Genomic DNA, 16,242 nt, shown 5'->3' with positions numbered 1-16,242 from the left:
AAAGAATGGCCATCCCAATTCCCAATAACAGAAATGTAAAATGTTTAAAATAAACAATATGGAGTTTTGGGTACATTTTAATTTTTAAATATTCACTTTTGAAAAGTAAAAGAGCTTTGTACTTGCATGTTATTTTTAAAGCAACTAAAAGACTGCATGGTGACCAAGGAAAAGTCAAAACATGTTTGAATTAAGCAAGGGAATACAACTTCATCCACCCAGACAGGATAACAACTTTTACCCAGCTAGATCTCAAATGCTCCCACTCCAATTGAGGATTGCAGCAGTCAACTTCCAACAAGCCAGAGAACTCCTGTGTGCATGGATGTTATATTTCACAAAACAGTCCCAGAACACACCCTAAAGTCTTGCAAAATAGAAGCCATCAATCTGTAGCAATTTTGTTGAAACTGTCCATTGAATATTGCACTAGTGGTGGTGCATTTGAGTTAAATATACTCATGAAAAAGACTAAGGGTTCGCTTGCACATGATACTCATGTACTATGGGCCTTTCACATGCAAAATAAACTTAATAATGGGTCAGCACAATGCTTACAATGTATATCTTTTTGGAACAAAGGAGGAAAATTTGGGTTACGATACTATATTAAGCAAAGAAAACCATCAATTCCTCAACCATGGTTGCTGAAGTATTCATGAGAGTCTGGAAAATCTGCCACCCACTGGTACTCTAAAACAACAGCTGCATGTTCTTGCAGCCACCTGAGTCGAATTGATGAGACAACTGGAATAGTTAAGAGTCTCCTGTTGATATACCACCCATCATCCCAAAGAAAAACTCTTCTGGCAGTTACTCTACTTTATAATCTCAAATGAATCTCTGGTCTAAAAGGATGGGATATAGGTAAATAAAAGGAACCTTAATTTAGAAAACATTTGATCTATTCATTTCCACAATTATATCCACGCAATGTGAAGTACCTGCATCAATATAATCCTTCCGAGGAATCAGACGGTTTTAATTCACAGTGCCTTGCCTGTGGAAGGTTACTCGAGCCAACTATTCTTCCAAATTCCACATCAAGGCAGTACAATCTCCACTTACACCATTCCCGCTTATCCCAGACAGCTGCTTATATCGGACAAATGGTGCTAACCATTTCCATTACCATAGGCGTCAATTCCAGAGACACCGCTTAAAAATTATTGACTGTGCTGACTATTTCGGGCAGTTTAAGCAGCTGTTCTGCACCTTGCGATTACCCGTCATTAAGTTACTCACTGCTTGCAAGCAGGGCTTTAGTTTTGAGCATTCCTCAATTAATTAGCCCTTACTGAAAAAAAATGGTTTCTTCAAGTTTAAGAGGAAATTACTTTAAAAAGCCTCTAGAATTCCTGCCACTGCTTCTTGCCGGCTTGCTGAGGACATATGTGAAAAATGCTTTGCATGTAGGAACATATTTTGATTATGTTACTGTCTGCTGCTTTTGTTTATTTTTTTGTTGCATGCTGTTAAATTTAATTTTGATACTGGGGAGGCAATTCTGGCTTCACTTCAGCATTGATTATACTGGCCATTGCGAATAGTGGGCAAATCACGTTCGCGTGAACGTGCCCTCTACAAGCGGTGGGGACTGTAACACTTAGAAAACTGGTTATTACCTTCGGTAGACTTTAACTAACTACTGGCAGTGAATATATTATTGTTCTAGCCATCTGACCAATCTCAATTATGAAAATTGAATTTACTGGGCATTAGCATTCAAATGCTTCCATGGTTTTTCCATGGCTTCCTTTCTAAAGTTAAAGATAACAAATAATTAATCCACGTGCATGCTATGGCTTCTATACTTGAGGTATGGGTAATGATTAAATATGCAGACTTCATTACAACACAAACAGTAATATTGAAAGTTAATGACAGAATCTACTAAAATAAAGATAATATTGGTGTCCAATTTAAATTAAACTGCAAAACTCTTCCATAACATACTATTCTATCCCTCCCCCACCAAAAAAAAGGAATACTAAGAAAGCATGAAACAGGAAAGAGCATTCAGCCACTGAGGTCCCAGCTTCTAAGATTATGCATTATGACTTTCGATGTAAACGTTAATTTCCTTCAATGTAGGAAACTCAGCAGCCAATTTGCACACAGCAAGGACCCACAAATAGTAATGAGATAATGACCAGATAATCTGTTTTGGTGATGTTGGTGGAGGGATAAATATTGGCTAAGCCACTGGGGAGAACTCCCCTGCTCTTCTTCAAAATGGGATCATTAACGTTCACCTGAGGGGGCAGATGGGGCCTTGGTTTAATATCTTATCAGAAGTTGGCACCCCCGACAGTGCAGCACTCCCTCAGTACTGGACTTGAATGCAATCTAGATTTTAGTGCTCAAGTCTCTGGGGTGGGACTTGAATCCACAATGTACTGACTCAGTGGCTACAGTGCTACCACTGAACCAAGGCGGACATGTAATTAAACATTCATTACCAAATCAAAGAAATGGCACAGTAGAAGGTATATAATCAGGAACACTTTTTTGCAGCAACTGAAATCAATTACATTTGGTTATTAGCTAGAATTTTACTGCTGCTTTGGGGCTTATATTCTGCAAGTCCATTAAGTTATAATTACAGTAATACCACTGGTTTATGGCAGCTGAATAAGTCAAATTCAGTTCTTTGTGCATGGGATTTCGAAAGTGTTTTGTGGAATCATATTTGCTGATTCCATCTATTTTTCTGTGATACCAAGTAGTGTATGGACTACATTGGCAAACCAATGTGTTCTGCAGGGCTATTTTCAAATATTTAGACTTATCCATTTACCATTTAAAAACAATGCTGCACTATATAATTACAGTGCATATTTTGTTCTAAGCTACAAATCAGGATCACTCTCCAGTAATAATCATGAGGCCAAATGTAATTTTCTATAAGGATGTTTGTAGCTGTCATGTTTTGAGTAGATGAGTTAAATATAGGTGAACACCTCAGGAGTAGTGACCATAATATGATGTTTAGGCCCAACTAGAAAGTTAAAAAGTTAGTACAACTACAAGGGAACTAGATGGGAATGGAGCAGATTTTAGAAAGAGGAGTGAATTAGCTGGAGCGAGGTAGAAAGAGAAATTGGCACACAGGACTGTAGATCAACAATGGGTTATTTTTAAAATGGAGATAGCAAAGTTGCAGAATTAATATATACTATTACAAAGAGAGACTACTTCAAGTTTCAGAATGCTGTGAATAATTAAACAAAATTATTGAAGATGGGGGCATATGGAGCCTAAATGTACAATAAAAGAGGAAATCAAGATGTTAAGATAAAGAAAGCAAGGAATGGGTATGACAACATCTTAATAAAAATAGCATTCCACAAATATATCAGTAAAATGAGAATTTTCAGATGTGAGGAGAGGTTAGTGAGTCAGTAGAGGATGTGAGAATTGGTGGGGATACTCAAGTATTTTGTTTTAGTGATTACAAAATTGAGGAGGATAAAAGTGAGTTGAGGAGATATAATAAATAAAAGGAAAATTTAGAGAATTTAGTTAAGATAAAGGAGGACAAAATGCTGGGACCCAACAGGATATGTGAGGGCCTTGAGGGAAATAGAGGAGAAACAGCAGAGGCCCTGAAAACTATATTTTAGGGGTTCATCGAGTGGATGTGTGTTAGAGGACTGGAGACCATCAAATGTAATATCCATTTCCAAACAAGGAGACAGAGCTAACTCAGGTTAATTACTGAGTATTCTGACGAAAGGTCATCAACCTGAAACGTTGACTCGGTTTCTCTCTTCACAGATGCTGCCTGACCTGCTGAGTATCTCCAGCATTTTCTGTTTTTAATTACAGGCCAGTTAGTTTAACATGTGATAAAAAAAATCTTTAAAGATGAAATTACTAAGTATCTAGAAGAAAATAATAAACAGAAGCAACAAAATCAGATTTCAGAAAGAACATTGTGCATGACAAAACTTTGAGGTGACAGGTATATTGGATGGGGAAATACAGTGGATGTGGTGTACATGGACTTTCGTAAAGCTTTCAGTAAAAGGTTATTGAAGGTCAAGAGGGAAGCAGCAAATTCGATTAAAAACTGGTTAGAAGGGAGAAAACAGAATAAGAGTTGAGGCAAATTTCTTAGATTGGTTAGAAGTGGTTAGGGTAGTAAACATAGAAGATAGGAGCAGGAGTAGGCCATTCGGCCCTTCGAGCCTGCTCCACCATTCAATGAGATCATGGCTGATCATCCAAATTCAGTACCCTGTCCCTGCCTTTTCCCCATATCCCTTGATCCCTTTAGCCTCAAGAAATATATCCAACTCTTTCTTGAATATATTTAATGAACTGGCCTCCACCACCCTCTGTGGCAGAGAATTCCACAGGTTCACCACTCTCTGGGTGAAGAAATTCCTCATTTCAGTCATAGTAGGGTTGTGTTCTGGGCCCACTTCTGTCCACTGTGTACATCAATAATTTAGATAAAGGGCTAGAGAGCGTGGTGTCCAAATTTGCAGATGATTACAATAGATGCCATAATAATGAATTCTGGTGACCAAAGGAAGCTGCAAATAGATATTGATAAGATGGTAGAATGGTCTAATAAGTGACAAATGGCATTCAATGCCTGTAAATGTGTGGTGATGCATTCATTTAAAAAAAATTTAAGTAATTATACTTTGAATGGGGGAAAGCTGGGTGATGTGGAAGAGCAGAGGGATTGGCTCATAACACATTAAGAGCAGCACTACTGGTGGATAAGACCATTACAAAAACATTAATGGAATACTGGGTTTTATAGCAAGCGGTACAAAATATAAAATTCTAAATGTAATGGCAAATTTATATAAAACCTTAGTAAGGCAGTAAGTAGTGTGTGCAGTTCTGGGCTTCACTTAATAGGAAGGATGTTGCCTGGTATGAGGACATACAAATACAAAGACAGACTTGGAAAAATTGCCTATTTTTTCGTTCGAACAGAGGAGATTGTTGGGAGAGTTGATAGAGGTGCTTCAAATTATGAAGTGATAATAAGTGTAGAAATAAACAGACTGTTTCCAATGATTGAGGGAATCTAGAACAAGGGGGCAAAGATTTTTTTTTATACAGAGGATCGAGAGATTATGAAATGCAATATTGTATCTGAGTTAGTGATTGAAGCAGAGATCATGTCAACATTTAATAGATTAGATAGGTGGTTGAAGGAAAATGGAATAAAGGTATTGCTGGAGTGGAGGTTAAGCACCAACACAAACTTGTTTCCATGTTGTAATTTCTATGCAATTCTAAGCCACTAAACACAGGAATCTTGGTGTAATATATAAGAAATATATAATTTAATATATAAAAAATGCTAATATTGACTTAAATCGAGATCTCAATAGGCTAAATTCACAGGTCAGTGGAGTTAGAAAATGTAGATTAGGACTCAGACAGGGTGGCTGCCGGCATACTTCAGGCAATGAATGTTAAAATAAATGTTCACACGCATTCTGGTAAGATAACTATTCATTTGAGCTCAGTAGCAGTTGTCTGGTACGATTTTGCTTCCTAGGGATCAGAATTAACAAGAGGGGGGGAAAAAAAACCATGGTCAGTGATGGTCAGGTTTTACAACAGAAGCTGCCAGGGCAGTCAGGTCCAAAGGTTGCAAGGTTAGAATTAGAATTGAAGGGCGTATTCTAAAGTTATTTGTCTATGTAAAGCAAGACAACCCAATGATGCAGGGAAGCACAGCATGTTCATTATTTTGCATTTTTACACAAAGAGAAATAGTACTGACTGGATTAAGTGAGTTCGATCATGTGTTGCCTTGTATGTTCACTGGCTATCTAAAATAAAGCAGCTTAATGGCTCATATCTAGCCTTGTCTTAACCAAGTGTTTTCTTGGTCCGTCTTTGAAAGGATTGGAGAAGCACGAATGTGCGAAAGACAAGATCATATGCCAAGGGAAACTCATTGTGGCACCCCCTTGATTATGCTATTGTACAAGTAGGTTATTACACAATGAGAGTCAACTCCAGCACGGAAGGGGTTTGTGATCCACTTACAGGAGCAACTGATGTCACTGAACCCAGCAAGGTATCTATGGCAAACCTAAATTTGTAGCGGTAGTCAACACCACAATGTTTAATTGCAGAAACCAAGTTAGGTTCAAAAGCACAGTGGAAGCAATCACCAAAAATTGAAAACACAGGACAAGTTAAGAATGAGCAAATTAGTTAGGTAGCACCAATGAAGTTTGTAGTGCAGAAGGCCATTCAGTCCATCGTGTCCGAGCAGGCTCTTTGCTAGTGCAATCTAAAATTAAGCCCACTGCTCTGCGCTCTTCCCATATCCCAGCATCTTCCTCTGTTCAAATATTTACCCACATTTTTCTCAAAAGATGCAATGGTCTCTACCTCAACTACACCCCGTGGCAAAACATACTCTAAAAACTCTCTGCAAAAAGAAATTTCTTCTAACATCACTACTTATTGTGACAATTTTAAATTGATGAACCCTCATTGATCAGAGAAAACAATCTTTCCCTATTCACTTCAAAACTCATGATTTTGAAAACCTCTTAAATCGTCTCCTGGTCTTCTCTGCTCCAAATTTTGTTCAACTCATTTTGTAAATTAGGAGCCAACTCCTTCAATTACCCTTCCTAATTTAGCATCATCTGCAAATTTAATCAATTTGCATTGAGTTTCAGAGACCAAGTCATTAATGTAAATTAGAAACAGTTATGATCCAAAATTTGCCCTGGGGTGTCCCACTCAGTACCTCCCCAGACTTGAATTAACTCTACCCCTTTAGCAAATTTAAGATTTAATCTGGACCACATCATAAGGTTTTCCACAGTCCAGCTGGGTCATCAATTTCTTAAAAGTTGAGGTTGGTCAAGCAGGATCTTCTGAATTCATGCGGATTGCTCTTTACTCGATTATTGTGGTACAGATCACCCTCAAGTACACCTGATAATCGATTCCATTATTTTTACACAGAATTGAAGATAGATTAATGGGCCTGTTAGCTGCCCACATCTGCTTTGTCATTTTTGAATATGGGCATGACATTAGGGGTTTCCAATCTTCTGGCACCCTCAATCTCCCATAACTCCCCTCAGAGTGATAGTCAATGTCTCACAAATGTTCTCCTTAATCTCCCTCAGCACTCTGGAATGAATATAATCTCTGGTATCAATACCATCTGCCCCAGTTAGCTTCTGACTGGAAAAAAAAGTCTGAATATTCTCGCTCACATTCAAGACAATGATTTATTACCAACCCTTTCCCAAAGCTAAGTCAAGCCCAAATTCTAACATTTCCTTCTCATCCTGGAACTCTGTCCATTTTTGCCCCCTTGAATGGGGTAATATTTTAATCATTGCAGTTTATTCCACAAAACCGAAGTGTGTCGAAGCTATACCTTAAAACAATTAAAAAACATTTTTAAAGGAGGGATGTTTGTGCTGGAGAATGCAATTTCCATTTCGGGTACCAGTGGCAGATATAGCAGTCAGAAGCAGAGTAAAGTTCCCTCTACTTTGCCCAAAAATATACCTCAATCCCAACCTTTAAACAACAATTCCTACTGCACCAGTGTAAAAAAAAAATCCATCTCCTGTACCAGTTGCCTAAATGACATTGCCAATCAGTGCTAAATTAGGGCTAGTTTGGGCCCACTAGGAAATGGACAGAGACTATATAGGGCTTTTACAGCCAGCAGACACAACTTTCATTGTGGGCTGGATTTGAACCAGGGCCCAGAGTGGTATCTAATCCACTGTAAAATTCTGGACTCCAGTTCCTTGTAAATAATGCAGCATTAATACTTCTATCACTCTCCCACCCACTCTGTGCAACGTTTGAGTATCATCCCAAGGACCTGCATGGTGCATAACTCCCACACCCATCACAACTAGACAACATTCCAAGAGTATCTTATTAATATTGTCTTATTTTAATATTTGGTAATCACTTTCCCCATACTACAGAAATGCTTTCAATGATTATTTAACTAACCAGTCCTTCTCCTGCTCATTCTACAAGGTTACATCCCAGTCATATTTACTATCTTTGGCAACAATATGAAGCACCTTACATTTACCAACAAACTAGATGTTCTAACAACAAGGGTTCACTACATTTTAATTAAATGGCATCACATATTAACCGATAATAAAACAGTACACGGGAAAAGAGCAATCTGCTTTCCAATAAATGGAGCTCGCAACTATCATGTAATCATTGAAATTATAATGGTGGATTTGATCAGGAGAAAAACGTTATTTTCCTCCCACTGTTTCAGTGCAGGCTTTAAAATCTACCAGAGAATGCCTATGATAGTATTAATCACTATTCAAATTTTTGTAGTTCCTAAAAGTAGAGAAAATCAGCTACTCTAGGAAAATAAACACATTTAATTTCCATTTATATTTTTGTAAATGAATCAAGTAGCCAAGAAATAAAGCACTGAAAGATAACAGGAAGAATTTCTGCTTCAAGTTTATCCAATATTTTCATATACATAAACCTTTTTAGCGTGCTGTCACATAAAGCATATGTCTTCCAAGCAGTGACAGTCAATTTATATATTATTTATTTATTAGCATCTTCTGAAGTATACTAAAAATAAGACCTTGCAGGCAGCTGTGTTGAAACCAGCCATTGGTTTCTCAGCACAATGCAATATTATGTGCCTGAATTGCACTGCAATCACATTTTTATTGGATAATTTACTGTTTGAGTAATCACAGCACATACCACTGTTCTGTGTTGAACCATTGCCACTGCTTTTGCTGGAGACAGAGGTACTACATGGCTGGGTCCCAGGTTGTGCTGTTACGATACGATTTACACCCCGATACAGCTTTCGGGAGGAGAGTTCATCACCATCATTGTCCTGAAGGGTTGGTGACCGGGGTCTGAAATGCCGCCACCGGCATGCCTTAATGTTTGCTAGAATCTGAGTGAGGTCTCTAGAGGGGCGATCCGAGGTATTTATTTGTGAGGTATTGGCAAATTCATTAAATGGAGAGTGGGGTGGGGAAGAGAGTATCTCAGGATCCAACTGATGAAGAACAACGTCATTTTCCGTGTGCGCTCGGTCCAACAAAATCCTACAATAGGAGGAAATGAAAGAATCAATAAACTTCAGGCTTTACTAGTGAATCTGAATTCAATACATCATTTATTATTAGGATTCTATCGGAAGCAAGCAAATATTTAACAAGCAACACTACTTCATTTAAAACAAAGTTATTACAGGCACAAATTACACCACAGATGTATAAAATCACTACCTTAAATTTAGGATTCTGTACAAAATTATTACTCATAGTCCAGTTTTCACTTTAATAATGTTGAATTCAGAAGTAACTTTTTGTCTCTTACTTCATCAATTGTTTAAATAGAATTAATTTGCAAATGACATATCCTGTCAAGAAATCTGACAGTAAGGCTTATAATTTTACAAGCACTGTTATATCAACAGTAGGACTGGTCCCTCCATTAGAAAACACCATATTAATGATGTTACGATGTTCTCTACTAGGCAGAATGGTCAAATCACAATATTAACTGTTGCACATGACAGTCCACTCATCTAAATGTTAGCACATTGTGATATTGCACAAGCAACAAACCTCCCCCACATTTATGACATTCCCCTACAACCGAGAGGTGTCATTTATCGGTCTTACAATCACAATGCATTATTAAGTGGTAGTGACAACACCTGCATTGGAGAAACCTGCAAGAGAACCCCAGGTGGGCAGAGGAAACACTTCAAGGACACCCTCAAAGCCTCCTTGAAAAAGTGTAACATCCCCACCGACACCTGGGAATCCCTGGCCCAAGACCGCACAAAGTGGAGGAGAAGCATCCGGGAAGGCGCCGAACACCGAGTGTCTTCGCCGGGATCAAGCAGAAGCCAAGCGCAGGCAGCGCACGTCAACCCAAGCACCCCACCCACCCGCCCCTTCAACCACCGTCTGCCCCACCTGTGACAGAGACTGTAGGTCCCGCATTGGACTCATCAGTCACCTGAGAACTCATTTTTAATGTGGAAGCAAGTCATCCTCGGTTCCGAGGGACTGCCTAAGAAGAGGAGAAAAGATTGGAGAAACACAATGGAACTTATGGGTTTATGGCCCCAGGAAATCAAATCATTTTAGGCCCCAGTTAATTACAGCATATTTAAGATTTCATTTATAGCTTTGTGTGGTAATAAATTTCAGCATATAACCTTTAGAAAGAAGCAGCCTTCTGTAAAACACAAATTTAAAACCAGATTTCTGTAAGTGGAAGTTATTTCCAAACAAAGCCATCTTTTTAATTCTATGATGTGCTTAAGGTAGTGAACACTAACCAACTACTTTTCTTTAAACCTTTAATACAACCAGTTTAAAATAATCAATTATGCTTACTGACCTTCCACCTCGCCCAATACGCCTTCGTGCAAAACCAATACACCTCCTAGGTACAGTCAGTGTAGTGAGGCAGTATCTGTAGCGAACATCTCCTAACCCTCCCTCTTCTGGACTACACCACGGCCAGTTGCCCGTTTGGTCCAAGCGAGGCTGCGCGAAAGAAAAAACACAAAAATTCACCCGAGTGACCCAAGACATTTGTAGCTTAGAAATACTTACTTTCAAGTAATGCAATATCTATTACTTCGTCCTTTCAATCTAATTATATTTATCCAATTATTCCCCTCAACACTGCATTTACAGAAAATACAGAATCCCATTTTAACCATTTATATACAAGCAATTTATATAGGTCAAGGGCAGAGATATTAAAGATTCTATTTCTGTACCCTATACCATGAGTGTTGCTCTGTGAATACATTTCAAAATATAGTAACACACTTAAGTCAGTGGGGATGGGAAGGGAGGTGCTGTTTAAATAAACCTATTTCAAGTTCAGGGCTTTTATTCATAACTTCTTTCCAAATGACAACTTACATTTAACATAGTAGTAAAATGTTTCAAATCTCAGTAATGGCATAATCTCCCAAAACTTGAAAATAATCCCAGTTGACTTTCATTTTGAGATGAGCAAAAAATGCAGCTAGTGTAACCACTTGGAATGCATTACAAAATATAAAGATATGCTCAGAGTCATTGCATTCAACTACCTGCCCACTGGTTCGTTTTCACCTCACCTGCGCTGTCTTACCATACCTTGTTGATTTTAGTTGTGGGAGATCAACCAGGATAAAGTTGACACCCTTTTCAAAGTTACCTCAGAAAAAGCTGAATTCATACTTAACCCTGATTTGATGTTTTATACAAAAAAAAAATCACTACTCCTAAATTTTCTTCATCAGCAGGAATTCTCCATCGATAAACAGGCCTGCAGGATGGGAGAGGCTTATAAAGAACAAATTCTAGCCTATTCTGAGACTGACTAGTCTTGCTATTAAAAATATTGAGTTGTAGGAAAAATTTTGCACACTGAGCTTTGGCCTACAACTAGGTGAGTCTTTTCATAGAATTGTACAGCATAGAAATAAGCCAGTCAGCCCACTGTGCCTGTGCCACTCCTCTGCTCTTTCTCCATAGTCCTGCAAATTTAAAACAGGCTTCTGTATTCACTGTAAAAGCAGTGTTGATATTTTTCCTTTTCAAGTATGTATCTTTTGAAAGCGGGGAGCAATGGTTTTGGCAATCCCCTTGCAGCTTTCTCAAATACACAACACTCATGGTAAATACTGCAACAGGCATTCCAAAACACAGAAAATCTTACACATCATGGGGAACTCAAATTGGTAGCCTAAAATAGTCACAACAAATAATGAGTGATATGATTGGTTTGCTTCTGTTTAAATAAAAAAAAAAAAAAATGGGTAGGTGCTGCTAACCGTCCATCATTGATTCGTAGTTAGTTTGAATTTCACAATTTTCATTCTGTTTAATGATTGGTATGCTCCCTACTTGTTCAAATGTAATTTATAGCCATTTTATGAATTGTAATAATTTCAGCTCATCGCGACAGAAATTTGCATAAAGACTTGCATTTTAGGCATCATGCCGAAGGGTAATGGAGAAAACATGCACCAGATGCAACATTTATACATAGATTCTCTTCTTTTTATTGGCTTGAGCGGAAGATCCTTTTCTGCAGAAAAGGAGTGGCTCACATAACAATTATTGCCCAAGTCACTAGGAATCTTCACCAATTGTGTGAAAATGAAAATTCAATATTAAAAAGGAGGAAAAAAGTCAGATTTACAGGCAGGCACATTTGAGGTCAAGTGCCAGCATGGTTCAGTGGGAGCATTCCCATCCAGTCAGGTTGCAGATTGAAGCCTTATCGCAGAGCTTGAGCACATAATCTAAGGAAACACGTCAATGAAGCACTGAGAGTGTGTTGCATTGTCAGAGGCGCCAACCTTCAGATGATGCATTAAATTGAGGCTCCATCTGTTCAGGTGGATGTAAAAGGTCCTATGGCACATTTCAAAGAACAGGGGAATGCTCCCAGTGTCCTGGCCAACATTTATTTCTCAACCAACATCACTAAAACAGATTAACTGGTCATTTATCAATTTGTTGTTTGTGGGACCTTGCTGTGTGCAAATTGGCTGCCACATTTGCCTACGTAGCCGTCACTACAGCTCAAAAGGTCCATTGGTTTTGAAGCACTTTTGAATGTCTTGAGGAGTTGCAATGCACTATTTAAAATCCAAGTTCTTTATTCCTTATCATTGTTTAACATGGCAACTGTTATACCTTCAGATTAGATATTTAAAAACTTCCAACATCCACAAATCATATAGAAATAGGGGGTATTTTAACTTGAACATTTCCCATATAGGTTAGGTCTACTGAATTCTAAACATGTAAAGCTTGCTGGACTTCAGGAGAATTAGGACTACAAGGACGTGAAGAAATATTTTATAGATTGAAGCAATTTTACTGAACTATTAAAAAACCCCACAGAACTTTGTTTACATGTGCAGGACTAATGTACAATGCAAATCACTTAATGCTGACTGATCTGTGTTAACCTATTTGCCCGGTTTACCTGCTTCCAACAGACATCATGCCAGATCACTTTAGGTCAGGTTATTTACACTACAGCACAGTAATTAAAGCATGAAGAATAGACAGAATATAAAATGGTAACATTTAATAACTTTGCACTACTATTTGTTTCCCATGTATCAATAGGAATTCATTTTTAAGCTGTACTCAGTTACTGTGTGGATCGCAGTATGGATGAACTTTGCAAATGTAGATTATGAATGCCCACATCTGGACAAATCTACACTACAATTACCCAAGTATTATTATATGAAGATTGTTTGATTAATAAGTTAGCATCAACACCAGGGTTTTCATTTAATGGTAGTTCAGCCCACGATTACCAGTTGATAACACTTTATTACATTAAGGCTTGACAGAGACATTAATTTTGGGAGTTATATTTTAAGAGGGGATTGTATAAAACTTGGTGCGCATGCCCAATCTGATTTGGCTCAACAATCCAGCCTAGAATCAGTAGACTGGTACTACTTCTAATGTGCTGTCTGAAAGAAAGGAAAAATATTGTACTATGGCACTGAAACAATTTAAAGACTATGCAGACCACAAAAAGCTAATTGAAGAGTCCGAGGAAATTTACACTACATGCCGTAGTTGTTATCAATTCAGTCAATTAAACATAACCACAAATGAATAATTTGATCATGATTACGTCCCAAGCAAAACAAAGACAATATGGAAATTACCTTTAAACAAAGATCTACCCTTGACAGCATCTAATTTTTGGCACTTACAGAATAGTACTGACATCCTGCTTTCCTTCGGAAAGCAAAAGGACCATCTGGATCATTCTCTTCCTCTGCTTCGGAGGATGCAGAATGGACCTTCAGCAAAAGAAAGACAGAAAGCGTAAGGTTGCAATTTCTTTCCAAAGGACTCTTGTTCTCCCGAGTATGGTGTACGTCTTCCCTGCACATTTGCGCTGACTTACTGTAGCCCTTTGCAGTCCGCCTCTGGTCAGCTCTTAGTCACTGAATGCCCTGTTTTCAGGTGCCTTCCATTATGCCCCACTGGTAGGCTTTGGACTAATAAGCCTGCGTTGTTTGTATTGACTTCACCAGTTGACATCCATCTCCCCCTTAATAAATCATACTGAAGTTGTGGTACATTTACCAATATTTTCAGGAGCATTTTTGTCTTTCCCTCTCGGGTATTATTCCATAATCTTCCACCCCACCCTTCCGCTTCCCTAATTAATACACACTTCTCTGCCCTCTCCCTCCTCCCCCATACCTCCTTCTCTGCCCCCTATCCCAATTCCCACTGCCCCCAGCTTTTCTATTGCCAGGCTTACCATACCGGAGTCATTGTAACTCTCGGCTCCAGCCCCATTCTGACATCCAATTCTTTTCCTGGACCCACCCCCCTAGGCCTCTAACTCTGCTCTGCCCTCTAACTATGCTGTAATTTCTCCCTCCCCACAGCCTTTAACCATGCCCTACTTTCCCCTCTCGTCCCTCCCTCTAACGCAGCTTTACCTTCCTTCCCGGCCTTTAATCCCACTCTACCCTCCACCGCCCCAGGCTAACCCTGCTCTACACACTTCTGTTCTAACTGTGCTCTACTTTCCCCATAACTCTCCTTTATCTTCCCCTGTGGTCTGTGATCTACCTAACCCTCCACCCCACACTGAAACTTTCCGCCATACCAGCATCTTTTGACCTCAAGCGCTGCAGTCCTCCTGGTCCAATTATCCCTCACCTGCTTGATCCGAGGACTGCACTTAGTCTCGATTCCTTGCGTGACTCATGGGAGATTGATTTATAATATATTTTTTTTTAATCTTGCGTCTCCGAGCAATTCCTGTATCCAGATTTATAATGAAGGTCAACTATGCAAACTTGTCACTTTATAATTACCTTCCCACCAGTGGATGCACTGCCGCACTACCACTGATGGGAGGGTATAATTATAGTGCGACGCTTTTACATAAGACAGTTTCCTTTATAAATTCAGACACAAGAATGTGTAAAAATAAGGACCGAATGTATGACTTTAAAATGGGTATCGAATTACATCTGCACATCCAGTTTCAATTGCATGGAGTGTAGTTTATTACTGAACTAGAGAACAAAATTGGCCTCCGACTAATTTCATTAACGAAGCATGATACAGACCTGTGAGAAGGGCTCTTCATCAGAGCTGGGAAAGTCATACTGGTTTATGTCCTTTGCATTAAAGACTGGCAGTGCAGCAGGGCTTGTCTGCTGAGGTGCAGCAGTAGTTGGTTGTAAGACTTTGTGTTTTTTCTTCTCATACTTCCTCTTGGGTCGTATAATCTCCACATTCTCTTGCTGCAACACAATTAGCATAGAAGAAACATTTATATACTACAATGTAACTGCCAGTGTATGATCGTTACAAATGGTTTTAATCATCAATATAAATACGGTAGAACTCAAAGATCCTGTTTTGCAATTACTCTTCAAATATGCATACACAAATATTCTAAATGACTTTGCAAATAATGTGGCGATTCTAATATTTAAAGAAATGCTGCATCTCCACTAAGTTAGTACACAGACAGAAAAGCAAACGGATTGAATGGCAAACTATTCTGTTAACTTAAATCTATTAATATTCAGTGCTAGATTTAGCCACACAACTGCAAATTCTTACCACTGATCTGAACTGGACTACACTGACAGATGGCACTAGATCCCAATGGAGATTATCTTAAGTGCGTTGCTTGTCCTTTTAAAAAAAGTTATCCTGACCTGTACTAAACATTATATTTGTTTGGTTATTAAGTGACCAAATTCTCACCTTATTAACTTTAAATTCTTTAAACTCCATAAACTCTTGATGTTTAAACTGATTGCTATTAGATATTGGAATGATGGGCACTGTGTAGGTAGGCTTCACATGCTGCCGCTGTGCCATGACCTCTGACAAAATCTCTCCACTGAAGTCACCCAGGCTGTGCCTAAGATTGTAAAGGACATAATTTCAGTCAAATTACAGTCACATGCTTACTTTGGTCTGGGACACAAAGCATAGCGTAAAGCACAATACCATCAATTCTATAACGAAACCATACTGTGTCGACCTAGAATAAAATGAATTAACAAAAGGCAGCTTTGTCAGCAAGAGGCAATGAAACTTCAAAGTGCAAGCCTTTTCTGGGAGTGCAGACGTGGAAAAAGATACAAGAGAGCAAGGCAGAAAATGGAGCTTTGTGGCTTTAAAGCATTATTATAATTGTAGATTCCACATACTCCTT

At 38.6% G+C, this 16,242-nt stretch overlaps 1 protein-coding gene across 3 annotated transcripts in view; it reads right to left on the bottom strand.

Moving 5' to 3' along the window:
- The window catches only part of LOC147117052 (enhancer of polycomb homolog 1-like), a 245,519-nt gene that overhangs the window by 23,014 nt on the left and 206,263 nt on the right, over positions 1-16,242 (bottom strand). For all 3 annotated transcript variants that reach the window (XM_085987654.1, XM_085987652.1, XM_085987651.1), the window contains 5 exons: positions 15,786-15,945; positions 15,137-15,313; positions 13,754-13,843; positions 10,399-10,547; positions 8,731-9,086 (listed from right to left, as the gene is read on the bottom strand). In XM_085987654.1, coding sequence (XP_085843780.1) covers positions 8,731-9,086; positions 10,399-10,547; positions 13,754-13,843; positions 15,137-15,313; positions 15,786-15,945 — 932 coding nt within the window. The remainder of the gene's footprint in view (positions 1-8,730; positions 9,087-10,398; positions 10,548-13,753; positions 13,844-15,136; positions 15,314-15,785; positions 15,946-16,242) is intronic.

The sequence above is a fragment of the Somniosus microcephalus genome, chromosome 5 (genome assembly GCF_052327205.1).
Source record: "Somniosus microcephalus isolate GS21.2 chromosome 5, FLI_Smic_1.0, whole genome shotgun sequence".
Lineage (NCBI taxonomy): Eukaryota > Metazoa > Chordata > Chondrichthyes > Squaliformes > Somniosidae > Somniosus > Somniosus microcephalus.
The sequence above is the reverse complement of the archived record's forward strand: the minus strand, read 5'-3'. Positions and strand labels throughout refer to the sequence as shown.